The sequence below is a fragment of the Macrobrachium rosenbergii genome, chromosome 3, assembly GCF_040412425.1.
Source record: "Macrobrachium rosenbergii isolate ZJJX-2024 chromosome 3, ASM4041242v1, whole genome shotgun sequence".
NCBI classification, from domain to species: domain Eukaryota; kingdom Metazoa; phylum Arthropoda; class Malacostraca; order Decapoda; family Palaemonidae; genus Macrobrachium; species Macrobrachium rosenbergii.
In genome coordinates, this window is record NC_089743.1 from 17,029,074 (window position 1) to 17,051,024 (window position 21,951).

Genomic DNA, 21,951 nt, shown 5'->3' on the forward strand with positions numbered 1-21,951 from the left:
TTTTCTATTTCATTTCATTTTTGTTGATTAACAAATTATGTTCGGGTGATCTTTTTTCTACAAGTTTGGTTTATTTTTATTCTGTTCAGCCTTTTAATTTATTATAAAAATGGGAAAAATAATGACTAAAATACTATTTTTGCATGAGTTTAGAGCATGCATAAAGAAAAATTTAAAATTTCAAGCTCTACTCCAAATTAAAGAAATATGTTAAGGACTTGAGATTCATAATTTCATATGATAGTTTGATCATATGATTATTTAGTGAATTATCATCTAGGAAGGATGTATTGGATGCAGATGAAGACTGTTGTAAAGACAAAAAGAAACTGGGACTCTAGAATCCATTTTTAAATGGGTATTGGGGATATTTAGTAAAACTAAAATAGAAGTGAAGGTACTGTACCTATATGGTGTCTCTTCAAACCTTTGCCCTGTACGTTTTCTGTAAGGAAATATTTTGTACAGGTATTTCATATTTTATATTATAGAAATCATTTGTTCTTCGTAGGGTAAGAGGGTAAAAAAAATGTAGTTACTATAAGTACAGTACAGTGCTCCTCCATTTTTACGTGGGAATAGGTTCCAGAACCTACCATGGAAATGCAAAGTCTGCGGAAATGCAAAAATCCTTTCTAAAATGCTTGTAACTGCAAATACCTTGTACCCCTTAAACTAAAATGCTTATAACTGCCTATTTTACCATTCAATATTTCAAACAAAATATACATTAAATTATCATACTAAAACAATTTAATATCATTTCAAACAAAAAATGCACCCCAAACTGTCATCCCAAAAAACCCAAAGTAACCTTACATTACAGTACTCTCCTACTACTGTTACTGTTAAGTAGGCTATATAGTATACATGCCTAAAACTCTCATAACTGCCTGTTTTAACAGTTCATCGCCAAACTTGACAGTTCAAACAAAAATATACCTTAAACTATCATCCCAGAACTCCCTAATATCATTTCAAAGTCATGTTGCAAAATTAAGTACCAGCCCACAGCTGTTACTCTTAAGTATCCCCTATCATTCAGACACGTATGTTTTCTTTGTCCTACGTAACTTTGCGCATCGTTTGGGCGCACATTTTATGTATATTGATATTTTCCTGTGCTGTAAGATGATTTTGAAATGATATTTACTGTACAGGTAAGTATTTTAGGATGGTCCTCACCATCTCCCATAAATTTATTAAAAAATTCTTGTGCCGTCATTCTCTCTCTCTCTCTCAGTATACATATTTATTGAGAAAACACTGCAAAATACCTATAACACGTTATTTCACCTACAGAATCCATATATACTCTACTGATCTAATAAAAGATATTTAAAATCCAAATTTCTTAGTTGTAAACATAAAAAAAAAACATGAAAATAAACAACCCAGCAAGTTCAAGACAGATCGACGTAGTGTTGCCATATTTTTTGCTTTGTCTGATTTATTGTACAGTATTTCGTTAAAAGTTTAGTTGACTATACTGTGATTATCACACATATTATAACAGTACACAAGAGAATATTTTATCACTTGATGTTTCATCTCTAATCACTGTAAAAATATCTAAAATTCGAATTTCATACATAGGCAACTCTCAGCATTCTTATTCTCCTCCCAACCATTGTGAAGTCTTATTACCAGCAAGTTACTGTGATCCAGAGTAAACATCTCTCTCTTTTGCTGAGATAAGAGAAAGATTGATTTTTTATGCATGTATGTTTATTTGTTTTGTACAGTATAGTTTTATAGATAAACATGATGTTACTTTGTCATTAATTTTTCATATTTTCCATATATAATTACTGTACAAGTTTTTATATTTCAATAAAAGCAGACTGGAAAATAAAATTAAAATACTGTACAGTATGCTCTGTCATTCAAAAATACTGCAGTACAATAACATAATTTCAAATACATCTTACCCTTAGAGAGAGAGAGAGAGAGAGAGAGAGAGAGAGAGAGAGAGAGAGAGAGAGAGAGAGAGAGAGAGAGAGAGAGAGAGAGAGAGAGAGAGAGAGAGAGAGAGAGAGAGAGAGAGAGAGAGAGAGAGAGAGAGAGAGAGAGAGAGATCTTGTTAAGCTCATTCTGGGGTGGGCCCCAGAATGAGGATAGTTTACGATTTGTATTAAAGGTTTATTTAACTGTACTGCTGTGAAAATTTTATAGATATTTTGTGGGTTTAGAGAGAGAAAGAGAAACAGACACACATCATAAACTTGTTAAGCTCATTCTGGGGTCCACCTGTCATTCCAGGGTGAGCCCCAGAATGAGCTTGAGAAGTTAACAATTTGCATTACAGATTTATTTAATGTTTTAAACATTTTATAGATATTTTGCTGTGTTTACTTAAATATTAACATTTGAAAATTAGTAAATCATTCATCATAAAAATGTATTTAGTCATGAAAATAAAATGAAAATACAGTAATTAGTGAATGTTGCTCTATGAAAAATTTGTGAATTAGTGAAAATTCCCCCGCAGACAACTGAATAATGTGTTCCTCAAAAATCCACAACAAAATGAAATGTGGAAATGTGAAACGCGTAAAAACAGGGGGCACTGTATTATCAAATAAAAAAATTACCTCAAATATTTTACCGTACTGATTTCAGATTCAGCAGAATAAGTGGCAAGCCACTCAGTTAACTACAGACTGGCGGGGTTCCAACTTCACTGGTTCACTTACGTTGGGAAATATAGATATAATTAATGGGTCGGGGGTAGCAGTTACACATTATCTTCAGCAAGTCACGAAAAAACTGGCATTGGGCACAGAGTTAGCGTACCAGTATGGTTCTCAGGTTCCTGGAGGACACATTGCTGTATACTCCATAGCAGGAAGATATTCTGGTAAGTCATTTCTTAAAAGTAGTCTAGGGAATCTTTTCATATGCTAGTCATTAGAAATTAAGGTACAGTTAGAGTATACCTTCATTTAAAGGTGTTGGTTTTGAGTGTAGAAAAAAGTGAATCCTAAAAATAAACATATGGAGTTTTTGTTCAAGGCATAAGAAATTTGTGCAGTGTATTTTATAAGGAGAGATGGCAAAATTGCATAGTAATTATTTCTGTTGGTAAAGTATACATTTTGATGAACAACTCAATAGATATGCATATACAGGTTTGTGATGTCTTATTAATTTTAAAATCTGAAAAGCTCTAAAGACCAAAATTTTTAATTCTAAAAACTGAAAAGCTCTAAAATATATATTTTTTTTTTAAGTAATTACAGTATTTGCAGAAGTCAAACAGTACAGCCATATTTATAATTATGATGATTTAGATATAAGTTGTTTTAAGCTGTTTTGTGTGCTGTGGCAGTCCCTGCTTACCGGCAGCATCAGTTAACAGCAATCAGGTTTTACGGTGCTTGTCTAGCGACGCCGTTAACTGGATTTTTGGCATTATCTCCAGTTAGCGGCGCCAGGTCTGCTGACGAACATGGATTGAGGATCTTGTTTGTTGATTTGCCTGCAGAATGGTGAAAATGTAGATTGTGGTGCAATTCAAGGCGGGAAATTTAAATGTGTGTAATCGAAACCTTGTAAAAAAAATTTGTGTAAAGAAAGGGACTAGTATTGAAAATAAGCAGGTTTTTAATAAGTTGACAACTGTAAAGCAATTCTTAATAAATGTGTGTTAGTTACGGTAACTAACCTCAGCAATCAGATGTTTCTTGATTTGGTTTTTTATGTAAGTAATTGCTGATGTTTATTCCAGTGTTTTGCATGCAGTAGCAAGTGGTTTTTACTGTAAGAAATAGTAATGAATTCTTACACAAGCCACAGGTTTGGTAAGTCTGATTGAATGTATGATGATTCGCACCTAACTACTGAACTTTTGCTCCTAAGCCTATTAGTTAAAAGCTAACTTACATATGCCTTATCAGTGAAATCTACCTAAGCTGAGATAGGCATAAGAAGCCAAGCCTTGTATAATGCATAGGAAGCCTTGACTTGCATCATCTGCCAAAAGAGAAACCTGCACATTAAGCATACCCTCATGCAATCTACCAAAAATCCATCTGTCACTATACATGATATTATTTGTAATGAAATCATGTTTTGGGACAAAATTTTAAAGGTCAGTTGATACACGAGATCAGATAACATGTTCAGATGATACATGAGATCAGATGACATGTGTACAGTATATACTTAAATTACGGTTCTTATTAATGCTGCATATTTCTTAGTTTTACTGAATGTAATTGTTGGAAATGAAATGTGCTTGTGTATTTAGGAGCAACCTTCAGTCCCAAAATTCGAAAAAAATCCAAAAACTGAAACGCAGCTTACTCCGAGGGTTTTGGATAAGGGATTCTGGACCTGTATAACTTTTCAAAAAATAATTGCACAAGTAATCAGGGTTGAAGTTATTGGGAAAATGTTAAAACTCAGCAGATTTTGACTACAGTATACAGTATTTAATTTTTCTTTTATAATTGTGTACTATATTGATGCTGGCAAAGAAAGTGGAGGAGGCTTTGAAAGACTGACTATAGGATGTTAAGATTTACCCCTAGAATGCAGTGGGAAAATATTATTACTAATGAGGAAGTGGCAGAGAGATGTAATGACCAGCAGTGATGAAGGGGGATTAGGAATTGTTACTATGGAATGTAGTAAATGTGGGAAAAGAGGATAAATGAGGACTTAGACTGGATGAGAATCCAGGCGGAGCGTGCACATGGAGAAGAAAGTGGAAAGATTAATTTTACATGTAACCCCCATGAAGGAAAATGCTGGAGATTAGGTTATTTGACCTTTTTTCACTGTTTATTTGACCTTGGGTCTAATAGTAGTGTATTCCTGTCTCAATATCTTTTTAAAGGCAATTCCAGATTATTTTTCCTGTTGAAACTAGTGTTGCGTTTGATGTTTTTGTAATATATATATTTCTACTTTGCCTTGATGCACATGTATCAAGATATTTTCATCTAATTTGAATTTTTTTTCCATTGGTATAGTTTCATCGTCAGTTAATTGAAAGTCTTCCAAGTTTTGTGTAATCTTCCATTCAAGTCAACTTATGTAACATCTGTATTTTCCAGTGGTGCAATTTAGAGATTTGTTTTTTAGTTCTTCCATTACTGAGTTAGATTAACTCAATAGTGTGGGTGATGCCAAAATAGCCATTTGTTCCTACACAGTATACAGTCAACCCCCAGTATTCACAGCTGATGCGTACCACTACTCCCCGCGAATACTTAAAACCCCCAAAAAAATGCTTATAACAGCCTATTTTTATATAAGTTTATATAAGTAACACCCAGTAATTACATAGCTATTAGTTTCAAGTATTGGCAGCTTAAAATTTTGAAATTCGCGGGTCGTGCTAGTTTTTTTGGGGGGTTATGGTGACGTGCCCCACCCACTTTGGGGTGAAGAAGAGGAACCATTAGTAAAAAAGCCTTAATTTGTTTCTGCCAGCTGATGGTTGAAGTCCAGTGGTTGGCAGCAGCTTGAATTTTGGAATTCTTACTTTGCTGGTTGTTTTCTCTCATCGGCAATTTAGTTAGTGATAAGCGAGATCTGATCACCGGTTTACAACTTTTTGCCCATTTTTTTTTTACTTGTCTTTTGGGATTTTTCATAATGTCTGACACTAGTGTTGTAGGGCTTCTTCAAGCTACACAATTGGATAGAATGATAGGAACAGATTTAGAGGTTAGTAAATAAAAATCTTGATTTTCCTTAACCAAATTTATTTCCTTAAATACTACAATGACCAAAAAAACCTTAATATGATTAATAAACCTTAATCTACAGAACAGAAACTTATCTACCTTATCACTATAGGTCATCAAACCTTATTCTACTCAGTCTTAATTCTATAGTTTCCCCACCCTTCTATCAAAAGAACCCTAACCTAAAGCACTGCAACTTAAGCTATTTCAGCCCTAACATTTCCGCGCTCACCTAAAAGAACCCTAAACCTAGTTCTTAACCTAGATCTGTAGTGTCTTACCACCAACTATGGTCTCTTAGACTTCAGATTGGGATTTAACTTGCTCAACCTCAGGAAGTTGTGGATTTCGTCGAACTTTCTTTGTGGCAGATGTGTAGAGATCAGCACCTTTTAGGGTTTAGAGTCGTGTATGGAGGAACAGGAAGAAGAACGGCCTGACCAAGTGTCTGTTTCTTTTCTGCAATCTGGCAGCTTCACGCTCTCTATGTTCCCTATCACTTCTCTGTCTTATCCCTTCCGCTAATTTCAACAACCCTACCACAATAAGTGCCCTCTCTTATAATTTTATTTATATTTTCTCCATACGCTACCACCACAAGGTAGGCAGCTGCTTACGCCTTGGGTTGAAGGAGAGCAAACCACACTACCCTGACACACTCAACAAACAGGCATATGACAAAAGTGAATAAAATTACTTCAACCCAAGTATTGTACCACATAGTGCCAAACATACAATATGTGCCTTTTACATTGCATTTCATTATGAAAGACTTTTCATATAAAAACTGCTTTATTAAGGTTATAAAAATCCCTAAACTAAAGTACAGACTACTCTTGTTAGTGCAATTGTTGTGGACAACAGCAACATCAAATGAAGTAAAAGAAATTTTTAAGATTACAAATACTCATCCAATTATTATTTAGTTGTGCTTGCATTTTAGTATATCAACATTTTATTACAGAGGTGGTCAAGTTTAACGAATAGATACTTACCTTAACATTTGGTGAGAACACCTCCAAAAATGGTAAGACATCATATGCAACTATGGTGCATCCATGCCCTACTTTTGTAATTTGCAACAAGTTTTTGATGCTTCATCTGGCATTAAAAATCTCAGCTGACTTTACTGAACAGAGAAATTAGTTTTTGGAATTAGTAGTACTATAAATTATAAGAATCTCACAAGGGAGACTCTTTTTCGTGGCATTAGCGATCGCCAAACGTGTTAGCAAGCTGCAAGCCTTCAACATGAGAGTAGGCTTTTCAAATGGAAGTGCAGTGTACTCTCTCTCTCTCTCTCTCTTGGTTTCCTCTCCAAGAATGAGGAAGTTTCCAAGCCATGTCCTCACTTGTTCGTTATTAAGAGAGTAACGGACATCCTTGGGCCAGAGGAGGAAGAGACTTCTTTGTCCTGTGAGAGCCTTGAAGTACTATCTTCAGAAAACAGAAAAGATCAGAGGACCCACTGACAACCTTCGGTGCTCAGTGAAGAACCCTTCACGCCCTCTGTCAAAGAATGCACTTTCTTTCTTCCTTAGAAGTTTGATTACAGAAGAGCATTCTCAAGTTCAAGAAGATGTTTTATCTTCCCTTAAGATCAAAGCTCATGAGGTTCGAGCACTCACACTCAGCCCAGAGCACCCCTCTTTTTTGACTCGCTTGGCGCCCTCTTCGTCAGTCTTCCACACCCGACCGATTAGCGCCAACTTCTGACTGCGGAGCATTCAGCATCAACATCTGGGCGCTCGATGCCAGACTCTGGGTGCTTGGCACCAACTTCCAGGATCCATGGCTGGCATGGTTGGGAAAGGAAGCATAGGGGTCTCTCTGTCCCTCTACTGTCTCTTTGCCTTGTTGTAAGGTCGTTGAATTTAAGGGAAGCCTGGGGGTACAGTGTACTTGGAGTACCCGCCAGTTTTTAATGGTTCGGGGGGTGGTTCTTAATTTTGGTTGTAGGTGAGTGTTGTGTTTATTCTGGTCTATGCCCAGGGCAAGGGCACTATTTTTTGTCTTTGTCAGCCATCGGTGAACTTCTGTGGATACCAAGTACCCACTCATGGCCAATGCTGCCATGCCCTTTACAGGTTAAGATGAGTGTTGACCAGAGGCGGTACCTGCCTGAAGCAGCTCTCTTACCAGATAAGGTACAACAAGCATTGACCCAATGCTAGCAACCTTTCCAGTTCAAAGTCATTGTCTTTATTAATGTTTTGGATTAGAACATGTCCATGATTCCCACTTCCTTGCAATGTGGAATCAACTATGTAATTGCTTGCTAAGTTGCATATAAAAATGACTTTTTTATGATAAAATAAAGTTTTATATATACTTACCAAGCAATTACATAATCTGAGCCCACCCTCCTCGCAATGGACATTTAGCCATTAAATGAATTGAAGCTCTATGCTGAGTTGTACCTATCAGTCCCAAAAATGGGCCGGACCCGGTCACCAACACTAGTGAGGAAAATTTGAATTTCATTAGACTGCCATGTAGAAAGCTAGTAGCTATGTAATTGCTTGGTAAGTACTGTATATATAAGACTATTTTATCATAAAAACATCATTTTTGCTCTTCAACAAGATTTTATAATTTGTGTTTTCTTAAGTTTACAGTAGTAAAATTATTTACCCAGCTTCCATAGTTTTTCACTTAACTAACCTTTTTGAATAGTATATATTTACTTTTACTTGACTTTATGATTGTCACCATATGGTGTCTCAAATCTCTCCGATGTTTGGAAGATGGTTATCCTAAAAGGTGTCAAAAAGCCTTCAAAGGGTTAAGTGAAAGTTGAAATTTTTAGCAAGGGAATAAATAAAAAATTAGGCAGACAACAAGGGTCCAGCTAGGAACCTTTAGTACCATCGACAATTTGCTAAACAAGGCGACCTGTAAGTTGCATTTCCCTACAGCTGGGATTGCTAATTTTTGTTCTAATGCCAGAGCTTAGAGAAAGTCTCATTGATTTGGTTGGGTTTTTAGAGTAAAATATCCATAATTACAGGTATTGTTATCAGAGTGGTTTCAAGAATACAAAATTGTTCTAATTCTGTGGTTTGTTCTCCAGATGAAAATTTCACAGCCTCGGGTACCTTAGGTGGTGCTGGTATTCATCTCTGTTATTATCAGAAGGCAACAGAAAATTTACAGTTTGGAGTGGAGCTTGAGACTAGCCTTCGCATGCAAGAATCAGTTGCATCTATGGCATATCAGCTGGAGATTCCTAAAGCTAACACAGTTTTCAGAGGTAAGATAACACTAAAGGAAGTTTTTTCATGTAGACTGTACATATGATTTTTAGGTTATTTGTACATTTCATGGCTTGTAATCTCGTAGTTGCTTTTTTATGAATGAATTTTTCAGTATTTTACATGAACAAGGTTTCTTACTATTGTGTGGAAATGTCAGTTGTGAGGGAATAATACCTGCAGCAGAATAGACTAGTAACCATACAAGTCACTATTTTGAAGTTGCAGTCTGACCAACAAATATTGAGAATTCTCTCAAAGCTTGTCTGAAAATTGTACAATAAACTAATCGGTAGTAATAATTGTAAAATGTGGTACAGGTCGACCATCTCAAATCAGCAATCGTTAATCCGCTTCCATCACTAATCCGGGACTAATTTTCGCTGGCGCAATTTCAAATTTTCCGGGTCACTGCACCAACCTGCCACTACTATTTGTTGGCGCTATTTGTGTGCATACATACGTTCCTGATTGTGTTTATCTTTTGGGTTGTACGAAAATATGAGCAAATGCAGTAAAAATATAAATAAGAATAAGAAAATCATAAGCGCAACAACAAGGAACAAAAGCTGTAGGAAGTTCTCCAATGCCAGGGAATGAGTTTGCACATAAGTATGTACCCTGCTTACAGGATTGCATTTATCTTTTGGGTTGTAAAAATAGAAAGTGAGAAGATGCAGTAAAAATATAAATGAGAATAGTGTAAAATATAAATGAAAAAATCATAAATGTAACAACACGAACCAAAACAAGCTGTAGCAAGTTCTCCAATGGCAGATAATGAGTTTGAGTTTTGTACAGACCCTACGCACATGTTTGTGTTTACCGTTGGGTTTCAAAAATAAAAAAATGAGAAAGTACAGTAAAACATAAATGAGAATAGTATGTATAAAATATAAATTTAAAAAATCATAAGCGTAACAACACGAGCCAAAACAAGCTGTAGCAAGTTCTCCAATGTCAGTGATTGAGTTTGTGCATTCATACATACGCTAGGCACACAGTTGCTTTCATCTTTTGAGTTGTAAAAATAAAAAATTAGAAAATACAGTAAAAATATAAATAAGAGTAACGTAAAATTTAAATAAAAACATCATAAGCGTAACAACTCGATCAAAACAAACTGTAGCAAGTTCTCCGATGACTGAATGAGTTTGTGCATCGTACGAATGCTAGAGACACAATTGTGTCTATCTTTTGGGTAGTGAAAATTAAAAATGAGAAAATACAGTAAAAATACAACGAGAATAGCATAAAATATAAATAAAAAAATCATAAGCGTAATACACAAACCAAAACAAGCTGTAGCAAGTTTTCCAATGCCAGGAATGAGTTTGTGAGTTCGTACATGCCTATGCACATGATGCGTTTATCTTTTGGATTGTAAAAATTAAAAAAAAAATAGAAAGTACAGTAAAAATATGTGAGGATAACATAAAATATAAATAAAAAATTGTAACAACACCAACCAAAATGAGCTGGTGCAAGTTCTCCGGCACCAGCGAATTTGTTTGTGTTCATATGTACGCTAGGCACAGGATTACGTTTATCTTTTGGTTTATCAAAATAAAAAGAGAAAATACAGTAAAAATGTAAATGAAAATAGTGTAAAATATATATAAAAAAATTCAAGATGAAAAAAATGGGAATCCTGACAGCCCTTCATCTAACGTATAATGTGCTTAGTTGCAAATTCCAGCTGTTCTCCTTGGAAGCAGCAGTGATTAACTCTGTGTAATTCAGCAGAATTACCTGTACCATTTATTTGCCTGTGCTTCATTAAAATTTCATTTGATTTTCATTTAATATTTCTTTCTTCCTTATTAACCAATTATAGGTTATGTTAAAGGTAGGATGAGGTGGTTAATGTGGGTTAAGTTTATAATCTGGGAAAATCACTAATCCAGCACCCTGCAGGTCCCAATGATGCCGGATCAGTGATGGTCAATCTGTACCACCTGGTATAACCTATATATGCAGTATTTTAATTGAGATGTGCTAGGCTGGCTTTCAGTATAAAACACAATTGAGATGTGCTAGGCTGGCTTTCAGTATAAAACACCCTAGTCTACATGTATAAGATACAGTACTTCTGGAAATTTGGTTAATTTAAAACATAGCACCACCCAATATAGCTTAAAATGTGTGGTATCTTAATTTAGACTAGCTAGGCTATCTTTGATTATAAATACCTTAACCTACAAGTATGAGAAACACTCCTGTAAATTTCTGAAAATTGTACTAAAAACTGATTGGTAGTAATTTAAAATATTGTACCAACCACTGTAGCCTATATATGTGTTACTAGGCTAGCTTTCAGTATAAAATAACCTAGCTTTCACATATAAGAAATACTCCTGTAAATCTGGAAAAAAATTGTCATAAGAATACTGATAGTTAATAATAGTTCAAATGTAGTACTACCCAATATAGCATATGTAAGTAGTATACTCAATTAGTTTTGCTAGGTTAGCTTTCAATATAAAATACCCTGGTGTACAAGCAGTGTATGATTAGTACAATACTTCTTTTTAATGAATATCACCCATGGAGCATGTTGTTTCATCATATATCAGTAGTGCTGCTGGTTTGATCACAATTTAAAGAGTTGACAACAGCAGTTATATTAGCATTAAAAGAATGTCACTCACTGCTGTCAAGGTTACTTACTTGTAACCAAGTGGGTCTGTTTCATCCCAGTGTGTGCCCACTTAATTGACAGATATCCCCTTAATGGGTGAGGGGATCTTGAACACTTGGAATTAATTCCTGTTTCAGTTCAAGAATTGTTCCCTTCGTTCATCATTTATTTCTTTTTTTTTTTTACATTAAATGGTGTGGATTTTTCAACTTTTAAAAAATTTTCTGTCTTAACAAATGGGGGAAGGTAATGGATGGGATTGGAGTTCATTTTGAAGCTGCCAGTAGTAACTGTGATGGAAGTATCTACTATCCAATAATGTCTGGACCTGAGAGGTATTGGTATGACTTAGCATATTGGTACCTTGAGGGTGGAACTTCCTTAATGGTTTGCTTGTGGATTCCAGGGATGGGTTGACTTTTGGGTTTGGACTTTAAATGAGAATGAGGATGATTGTATTCTTGAAATAGATTTGTTCCCAACAAGCAGGTTAGGCTATACTTAGTACTTGTACCTCTCTAATTGTGTTGGTGCCATCCCTTTGTGGTATGGTAGGGAGTGGACATTTGGAGTCAGTTCCCACTGGTGTCATTAATGGAAAAGATTGGCCATAAAAGGTCTAATGAGTTTCTGATGTTTTCAAGCATTTTTGTAAATATATATTTCTCATGGAAAGGTCCTGTGAAAAACATAGTACCCTTAGGTCTGTAGACAAATTGACTTTGACAGTGACCCAGATTGAGTCTAAGGAAAAAACCTTCTCAGTTTTTCTGTCTCACATCTTGGTCTATACCCAAAGTGAGGCCAAAGTTGAAACCTTAACCGTTTCTTTGTCTCACATCTGGGTCTATTAGTATTAAAACAGTAGAACCATATGATTACAATACAAAGAGTAAGTATGGAATGATCCCTGGTATTTTTGTACTCAGTTCTTATAATAAACACCTGAATCTAAACTTAAGTGTACCTTGTAGGGTTTCAGTGCCGTCAGTGACTGTAGGCATTACTTGAGGTTCTTTGCGGTGTACCTCTGGCCCCTAGTTGCAACCCCTTTTGTTCCTTTTACTGTACCTCCTTTCATATTCTCATTCTTCCATCTTACTCTCCACCCTCTCCTAACAATTGATTCATAGTGCAACTGTGAGGTTTGCCTCCTGTTTCACCTTTCAAACTTTTTACTGTCAATTTCTGTTTCACCACTGAATGACCTCATAGGTCCCAGTGCTTGGCCTTCAGCCTAAATTCTATATTCAATTCACTTTATCCAAACTTAAGTGACAGTGTTGTGTAGGTATCTTTGAAGTTAATGGATATAATCAAATGTGTTGACAGCCGCCAAAAATATCCCCCCCCTCGTCCCCTCCCCTAGCTTTGTGGCAAACCTGGTGGGTTTCTCTTTTACTTTACAATGTGTCCTGGCTCCACCTTGTTGACCAGTTGCTTCAGGTGCTTTTTTTTTATGACATATGGTCAGCTTTATTCATCCTTTTAGTGAAATTATTGTAAATAATGTAAATACTATTGTTGATTTTATTGTTTTTTGTTCAGTTGTTTTTTAATATGTTGCTTTTGTTATGAATCTATATATTAGTTTTGCTACTAATTTTATGTTGTTAATTTTAATTCTTTTGGGAGACATTGAGCTGAACCCTGGGCCTGCTACTCATTACTGTAAGAAAAATTGCAGATTACTTTACTTAAATATTCAAGGCTTAAGATCAGATTTTCTTGATCTCTAGAGTTGTGCCTCTAACTTTGACTTGTTTTTATCTTAGACAATTGTAAGTAGTAACACTTCAAAGATTGAATTTATAATCCTGGGGTTTGATGACCCTGATTTTATTTATCATCATAACATCCCACATGTGCAAGGTATGGCTGTATACATTAAGTCTGGATGACCAGTTTATGGTCAGAAAAACTTGTAGTTGCCATGAAGTTCTTTGTTTTAAGATTTTCAGTAAGTTCTACAATTTTTATGTATTTGGTGTTTACCACAATCCAAATATTGATGATTATATAAATGACTCTCTTGGAGAGGATTCATTTGGCCCAGTCACAGGATTCAAAAGCTTATTTCTTTATTTATGGAGACTGCAGTGCAAAGCACAGCATGTGGGTTAATTCAAATTCCACAGATCTACATGGCTGGTCTGCTCTTGAGTGTGTATCCTTTGATTTTATCCAGCTAATTGAGGAGCCTACACACATTTCTGGTTATAGATTAGACATACTCACAGATGTTCCAGCTATTATCAAGTCCAAGGTCTGCGAGTACATAGGCACTTCTGATCATTGTACCAGTGAGATGGACATATCTGTCAATCAGTATATTCTTAATGCCACCATTGGAAAAACAGTCTGACTGTAATCTAAAGCCAGTTGGGATAGCATTATTGAAGCCTGTCAGGCATTTAATATTTCAGATGCTATATCAGATCTAGGTCCCAAGAAGTTAAATGAAATGCTAATGGCTATTTTAGTAAGATATGCGCTTAGAAAGGTCAAGATTACGACAAATGGCCAGACATGGTTTGATGATACATGTAGACAAGCTTACCCTGACAAACAGAGGAAATTCAACACATGGAGACAAAATAATTGTGCCTTTTATGTTGCATCTTGCCATGCTGCAAATAGAATTCATCATATAGCTGAGAGAATTTACAATAATTCCTTAACCCTTAAGGGACGGATTGACATCAGTGTGAAATAAAACAGGTTTGGGGAGGTGGGCGGATTGAGCCTTGTGTGAGCAGTAATAATAATGTTACAAAATACAATAAATTTATTTATTAGAAAAAACATAAGTTGGTAAAATTTACGATTGTCTTGTAAATGAGGCCCCACAAGGGGTTGTAAATATTAATTTTCAACTTCTCATGGAAGGTAGGGAAAATTTTTTAGAATTTTTTTATTTATACAGTGTAAATGTACTTGTCATTCTCTTTCCATTGATGTGATTTTTTCTTATTTTGCCGACCTCAAAGTTTCCCCGGTCTGGGGTGCTGCACATGGATAAATTATGCTGTCCCTTAAGGGTTAAAGAGAAAACTATCTATGGTGGACCAAATTGGCATCATCTATCTTTGGGTCAGGCTCGTCTTCCATTCCACCACTACTTACAATGGTGGTAGACTGGTTACTGACCTTAAAGAAAAAGCAGAACTGCTTCATCAGCTGAGGATGTGCCTCTCCCCGATACTTGTCATCCTTACTATTAGAATAATTTGCATTTTGCTTCAGGGATGTCAAGAAAATTCTTGATAATCTTGATAGCTGGGGTAGAGAAGATCATGATTGTTTCTTACCAAACCTCCCTAGGTTTGGTCAAAAGGTTTCTAGTGTGTTGTCTTCTAAGATTAGTAGGTTTTATAAATTTTTATGTGGACATAGTATCTTTTCAGTTGAGCGCAAGCTTAGTAATACAGTGCCTGTTCTAAAGAATGGCATATCTGCAGGCTAGTAACTACAGGCAAATTTCTACTCTCCCTGTGCTTCTCTCAAGCTGGAGAAAATTAATTTTTAAGCCACTTTATAAGTATGTGGAATTTAAAGGATTGTTATCTAATAGTCAGTATGCATGTAGGAAGCAGTTAGGTATATGCAATGCTCTTTTAGATTTTTGTTATGTGTGTGCTCCTTGGTTCTTAAATTATGGGAATTCTAGATAGCCTTGCTAATGGGGCCACAGAAGCATAAAACAAGAGAAAGGGGGGGGAAGGAAATTTTAAGGTCGCCAGAGTAAATAATAGTTTATTTACAATTCACAGAATAAATTTAACAGCAACGGAACACATGACATCTCTCGGTTAAATAGAATCAATGCACTGAGGTAATACTCTGCAAAGGGGGAATCTGTCTCCAGATAAATAAGTTATTGATGTTGGCAACGGGTCTCCTCGGTGTGGAATTCATGCACGCTTGTGTCTGGAAATTTGCACTAATCTGTTAACACTTGGTCATTGACTCTTGAAAGGCAGAGAGACTTCTGATGAGTATAAATTCACCTCAGTATACCTATCTTATGAACATAAATAAAGAGCAGGATTCGAGGAGGTAGTTAACTCACTTCTATTACTGCCTAGGGGAATAATTACTTCATTAATTCACTTAATTCAAGAAAGAACTTTACAAGGATTTTACACTGCACTTGTAGGTTAGCAAGGGAAGGAATAATGGAAGGTGAAAAGGTTGAGAGAAAAAGGTAAAGATTAAGAGAGGATTCCTCTCCGTTTCCAGACATACCTGATGCAATTTGGGTATGCTTTTAGCAAATGCATGAATGGGCTCTTCCTTCCTTCAGCAGATTTGGCCAGGCTAAATCAGTGGGGTCTTGGTGAGCTGTCACAGATGAGAGGTGGTCCATCCTGAAGAAGCTTTGGTTAAGGACCTGGGAAGGTCCTTAACCAAAGCATAAGGCCCAATACTCATGACACATGCCATTTGCATGAGAACCTTGATAAGGGTTTTGAGTGCAGAGTAATTCAAACAGATTTGTGCTGCTTTCAATTTAGTAAATCACAAGGCACTTACTTTTAAACTTCGGAATCTTGGAGTGGGTGGATATGTTTTAGGTTTACTTCAAGATTTCCTTACAGGTATGTGGCAGCAAGTTGCTGTTGATGGGATCTTTCGTGAACCAAGACCTATTGTGTCTGGAGCTCCACAGGGTCTTTGGGCCACTGTTATTTTTAGTGTTTATAAATGATTGGTAGTTGGCCTGGGAAACAAGATTGTTCAGTATGCCGATAATGCAGCACTTGTGGGTGTAGTAAAGTCTCCATTCATAAGAAATGAAACTGCCCTTAGTCTCAGTCTTGACACAGAGCGGGTTAGTGAATGGTGTAGTCGGTGGGATATGAGCCTAAACTCCAATAAAATGAAAACACTATTGATTGGCAGATTTTGTACAGATTTTCCACTCTGTCCTCCCCTTCAGGTGGATGGGACTCTGCTGAATGAGTCTGAGGTCTACCTATTCTAGTAATGAAAGTTTCAGCAAATGCCGCGTGAAAGTTAGGTATTATATGTAACGCCTGATAAAATCAGTGCAACCTGTTTTAGGTCATTTTTCCTTCCTTTACTAGAATACTGCTCTCTGATGTGGATGTCTGCTTCTGCTAGAGATTTATCTCTTTTAGAGATAGTGGTTCGTGGTGGTAGGTTTCCTAGTATTAGTAGTTATGACTTTGATCATCGATGGATGTGTTGTTTGTCACTTTTTCATAAGTTCTATATTAACAGAGATCTTTTTCATTCTCAGTTGATCTTGGATCCCTTTTTCCTGCCGAGAGCAACCAGATTTGCTGACCAGCAGCACCAGCATGTAGTAAATATGCCTTGCTGTCGAACTTCTTATTTCCAGAGGTCCTTTATTCCTCATACTGTTGGTTAAAAAGTTAAGTATATTTTATTTTAACCAGACCATTGAGCTGGTTGACAGCTCTTCTAGGGCTGGTCTGAAGGATTAGATTTATTTTACGTGGCTAAGAACCAACTGGTTACCTAGCAACGGGACTTACAGCTTATTGTGGAATCCGAACCACATTATAACAAGAAATGAATTTTTGTCACCAGAAATAAATTCCTCTAATTCTTCGTTGGCTGCTCAGAGAGTCCAACGCTGGGCCAACAGCTTGCTAGCCGAAAGCTCTACCCACCCCTCCAATGAAGAACACTAACACTGTTGGACTGTGGAACAATCTCCCTGAGGATGCTGTGCAACTGGAACTTCATGAGTGCAAGCAGATACATGCATCTGTACCCTAATACAATTCTCCTTGCATTTTAATAATTTACTTATCTATTTATTTATTAATTTCTTTTTTAATAAGTAATCTCATCTTTCTGTATTTCACTTTACCCCCTATTACTTTTTTCTAATGAACACCATATTCTTTGGAAGCTTGAATTTGAAGTCAGTGGCCCTTGTGGGCTTGTTCCATATGAATACGTTTTGCCTTCTGAATAATAATAATAATCTATTCATATTACAGTATTGTAATTACATGTTTGTTACGTGCTTACACATATATGATGTTTCTAGTAAAATGTATTTTTGCTGGATTTATTTTATATTGCAGTGCTATATTTTTCATATTTATGAAGTAATGTTACCTGTTTATCAATGTGTTTGACTTTAGTCATGGGATAGTTGATTAATGTATCTTAATCTGTACAGTACCCACTACATGATTCCTCTAGAAAGGAAATATTTGTGTGTTCATACAGTAGAGTGACAAGCACAGTTGGCAACATGTAAAGTAATTTGAGATTCATTAAATTAACATTGCTTATTTTAGCCAAAGGGGAAGAAAAAGTTGTCACTTTACAATTAGCATGGCCTTCTAGAATGGTACTGCCTATAGTGCATTGTATAGCATTCCATACTGTGGTCAATATAGGAGGTTCTCAAGTGTCCTTTGGCCTCAGCCTGCACTGTTTTCCTTGTTTTATTTTTCATTGTTTTCCATTGATCATCCCACCCAATTATCCAATTCCCTGTATTTTATTTTTGAGTGGTTTGGCTGAACTACTTGGGGAGGGATTGTCATAATGTGATATTTTACTGTTTTATAACAACGGGAGGAGAATTATTTTGCACTCATCTCGTATGGTATTTTTTCTGACATTCCAGGTAGTTTATTGTCATTTTACACTTGTGATTATCCAACTAGCTATGAATTAGTTTTTTTGGAAACTACTACCCACATATTAGTTTATTAATTGCTTACTTGTGATCATTACTTTGGGATAAAGAAATACAGGATCCCAGATACTAAAAGATTCATGTTTATTATATTTTCCTCACAGGAACTCTGGATTCAAATTGGACTGTTGGAGCTGTTATGGAGAAGAAATTAATGCCCCTACCATTCACCTTAGCATTATCTGCAATGTTGAATCATCCTAAGAATCAGTTTAAAATTGGGTGTGGATTTATAATAGGATAGAATAGTCTGGAAAGTGTGATAGTCTGTTGATTTTTCTGCATTTCTTCCTCCCCCTCCATATGCACTGTACTTCCAACATAAGATGACCAAAAAGTCTACTTGGAGGTGGGGGATGTATCAATATCAAGTAATGGGTTTTTGGAATGTATATAAAGTTAGGAATATTAGCGATAAACATATGGCATTCCTTAGTTTCACAAAGGAATAGAAATATCAGCAAGTACCATGTACTTTTAAATGCAACATGACTAAATAAAAAAAGTTCCAGCCCAAGAAATGTGTCATGAACTGCTGTTGTGTGCATTGTGGGATTTTGAAGCTGTAACACAAAGTTTCATAGATGCAATAATTGTATAGTTTCAAGTCTCAGTAGCATTCCTCAAGAACAATTGCGTTGACACCATGACATATTAACTGGACTCGGTGCTTAGATGGTATTCAGTGTGGAAGCTTTATTAGAAATAATATACGGAAGACCCTTGATTCTACCATACCATATTTCGGTTGAAGTTTTGCAGCAAGTTTATGATATAATAGGAGTTGAAATGTTTTAACTTATAGATCGTTAAAAGATTTTTAATATTTTATTGACTGGCATTGGCATCGTTGTACATAGTTAAAAACAGACTGGTAGCAAATCGTGAAAATAACCACATCTAGAGGATATCTTTTGTTATGTGGATGTCATGCGTGTGTTGAGGTCTCAAAAGTTTTTTCAACAGGAAAAAGGTGTCCCATCTTTGTAATTAGAATATGGTAATGGGTCATTTATACAAGTTATTTGAAAATCATGTTTGAATTATGCAATTACAGACCCTTGCAAGATACATTCATTCTTTGTTGCATAAATATAATGCCAAGCCTACAAACTCCTGTCGTTACTGTCACGAGGTTTCTGTCTCGTCTTCAATGTGATTATTTGTATTATGCCTATGTTGTTTCTCCCATATGGCCTCATGCATTGCAGCGGTCTGTAAATAACTGTTAATTTCTGCTTGTTCTAACAAGTATGCATAATACAGTAATCAAATGCAACTTAATAGCAGACGAGTAACATTTATTTTAATACAGTATTTTGATAATTTTTTGTCAGTACATTATGTAAACAATCAGTTAGAGGAAATTTGTAATTATTAATGCTTATGAAAGCCCCTTTCTTTTAAAAGAAAACATTTATTTCTATTCAATTACTAGTCGTCTGTATTCCATCAGTGTGTATGAACATTAGTTTTGTCATTTTGTCAGTGATACCTAATGCAAAAATTGTAGATAATCTTATGGTGTCATGTTGTTGGAATTTTTTTGATAATTGTTAACATGTACAAAAAGATATGAAGGTTCTTTTATAATGCCTTTTATTTTCCTTTTAAGGAACTTTTAAACAAACAACTTTAGTACTCTAGGGCAAGGAAGATAGATATTACTGGTGTTGGTGTACCATTTTATTAATCACTTACTACAGTTTTTAAATTACTGTCTTTTGCCAGGTATAAAGAATGTTACTTCTATGAATGCCCCTACACATAAAATTATTGTTCTCAATAACCAAAATTTAAAACTCATAATTAATTGAAATGGGAAAGATTTATCTGATTGCCAACAATCCACCAAGTGCTTACTTGCACTGCCTAACATTTAATGTAAATTATGGTGTCTTCAGTCACTCTTGATCGTTAAGGTATTTTATTATCTAAACCTAGAAAACTTGTAAAGTACTTGCTAATATTAGCCACTTTAATTTTATTTTTATTTTCAGCACATTTTACAATAAGATGGGCAATCTACTTCATTTTAAATTACAAAGATTCAGATAATAAAAATATTTTTTCACACTTAAGAAAATAAAACAAACCTAGAAAACAGGTTTTGACTAAGGAAAACTATTTTTGGTAGCTACTGTGAGCCCTCAAAGGAGTTAACTTTTACGGTCCCCCTAAGGAATCCATAAGACAGAATAACCAATATCAAATTCTCTCATTGGTCTTGGCCAGAATGGTGCCTTTGGTTTGATATAAGGATAGAGTAGAAAAGGACCCAAGAGGGATCTTTCTCTTGCCTACTGTTGTACCCAGTTTTTCCATTCTTCTTGCACACATGGCAACAGCATATAGTTCAGCCAAGATCCCCATTACTTGCCAGGTCTGTGAAAGGAAAATGCTCACCACAAATTTTCATGCTTTTGTGTCAGGGTGAGTAGGTTTAAGGATTCACAGCAGCTACCAAAAATAGGTTATTCGTTTGTCAAAACCCTTTTTTTTTTTTATAGCGCAGCTGCTGTTTGTCCGAAAAGGAGCATACTAAAGAAATTGTCAGGTGATGGACTGCCTAGTTCCTGATTAAAAAATCTCAACAACCCTGACAATAAAAAAAATGGTGCATGGTAGTTTTGTAAGTTGTTACTGACATTCTAATACCCGTAAGGTATAACCATGGAAAATGGGAAAAGCAAGAACCTATATATGTATTATTCTGTGGTTAAGTGACTTTGCTAATTATGACAGGTTGGGATCTGATTACTGTCCCCCCAGCATTTCTCAAATTATCATGGCATCAAGAAAGCCATATGATTTCCGTTAAGATGCCTGTGGGGCTGAAACATGCTGTACATACTACCTGTTCCCTCACTGTACTGCCTACTAACACAGTGCAGTATGATTTGCTTGATGTCACAGCAGCAGTGATTGAGGAATACTGCCTCTGATGACCACCATAAGACTCCTTTGAAAGAAATGCCTGCAAAGAAAGCCAGCAATGCACCCACTCCTCAGACTTCATACATCCCAGGAAGGGACACTAAGCCCATGCAGAGAGGGTGGCTTGTTTCTGATAGGGTATAAAAAAATGAAGGACCATCTGGGACTTTTGCTGCGACATCTATGTAAATTCTGAGTGCTCACACCGGGCATAAAAGAGTAGGGGATTTCTTTTTCAAAGGTTCTCATTCTCGGTCAAAAATGATAGACCAGGAGGCTAGTGATGGGTAGGTGTCTAGTGATGAAATGCCATCTAGGAGAGCCGAGATGCCAAGGTAGTCAAAAACATTGACTTTTTGAGCATATGAGTTGTAGCTGCATTAGGACTACTGAAGTGAAATGGCTACAGCTAAAGATCCTTATTCGGGGACCCATTAATGGGAAGCCTTGCAGGAGCCAGTCTGCAATGCAAAGAACTGGAGAAGGGAATAAAAGTCTATATTTGAATCAAGCAAGGGCTCTAATAATGCACTAACAGCAAGGTACTTGTCCTCAATCAGGGACATCAGAAAATGTAGACCTGTTTCAACCAAGGCTCAACCATCTCTCAATGTAGTGGTACAGTAATCCAACCACAATATATTCATACTGACTGGTATTTCTGGACAGATGAAGTCCATAATTTTTGTACCAAGTACCTAGCAGTGT

The 21,951-nt window shown here is 35.9% G+C and overlaps 1 protein-coding gene across 1 annotated transcript in view; it reads left to right on the top strand.

The window, feature by feature from the left end:
- The window catches only part of Tom40 (Translocase of outer membrane 40), a 34,598-nt gene extending 14,702 nt beyond the window's left edge, over positions 1-19,896 (top strand). The window contains exons 4-6 of the mRNA XM_067127858.1: positions 2,623-2,860; positions 8,773-8,952; positions 18,411-19,896. Of these exons, the coding sequence (XP_066983959.1) occupies positions 2,623-2,860; positions 8,773-8,952; positions 18,411-18,550 (558 nt within the window). The 3' untranslated portion in view covers positions 18,551-19,896. The remainder of the gene's footprint in view (positions 1-2,622; positions 2,861-8,772; positions 8,953-18,410) is intronic.
- The last annotated feature ends 2,055 nt before the right edge of the window (positions 19,897-21,951 follow it).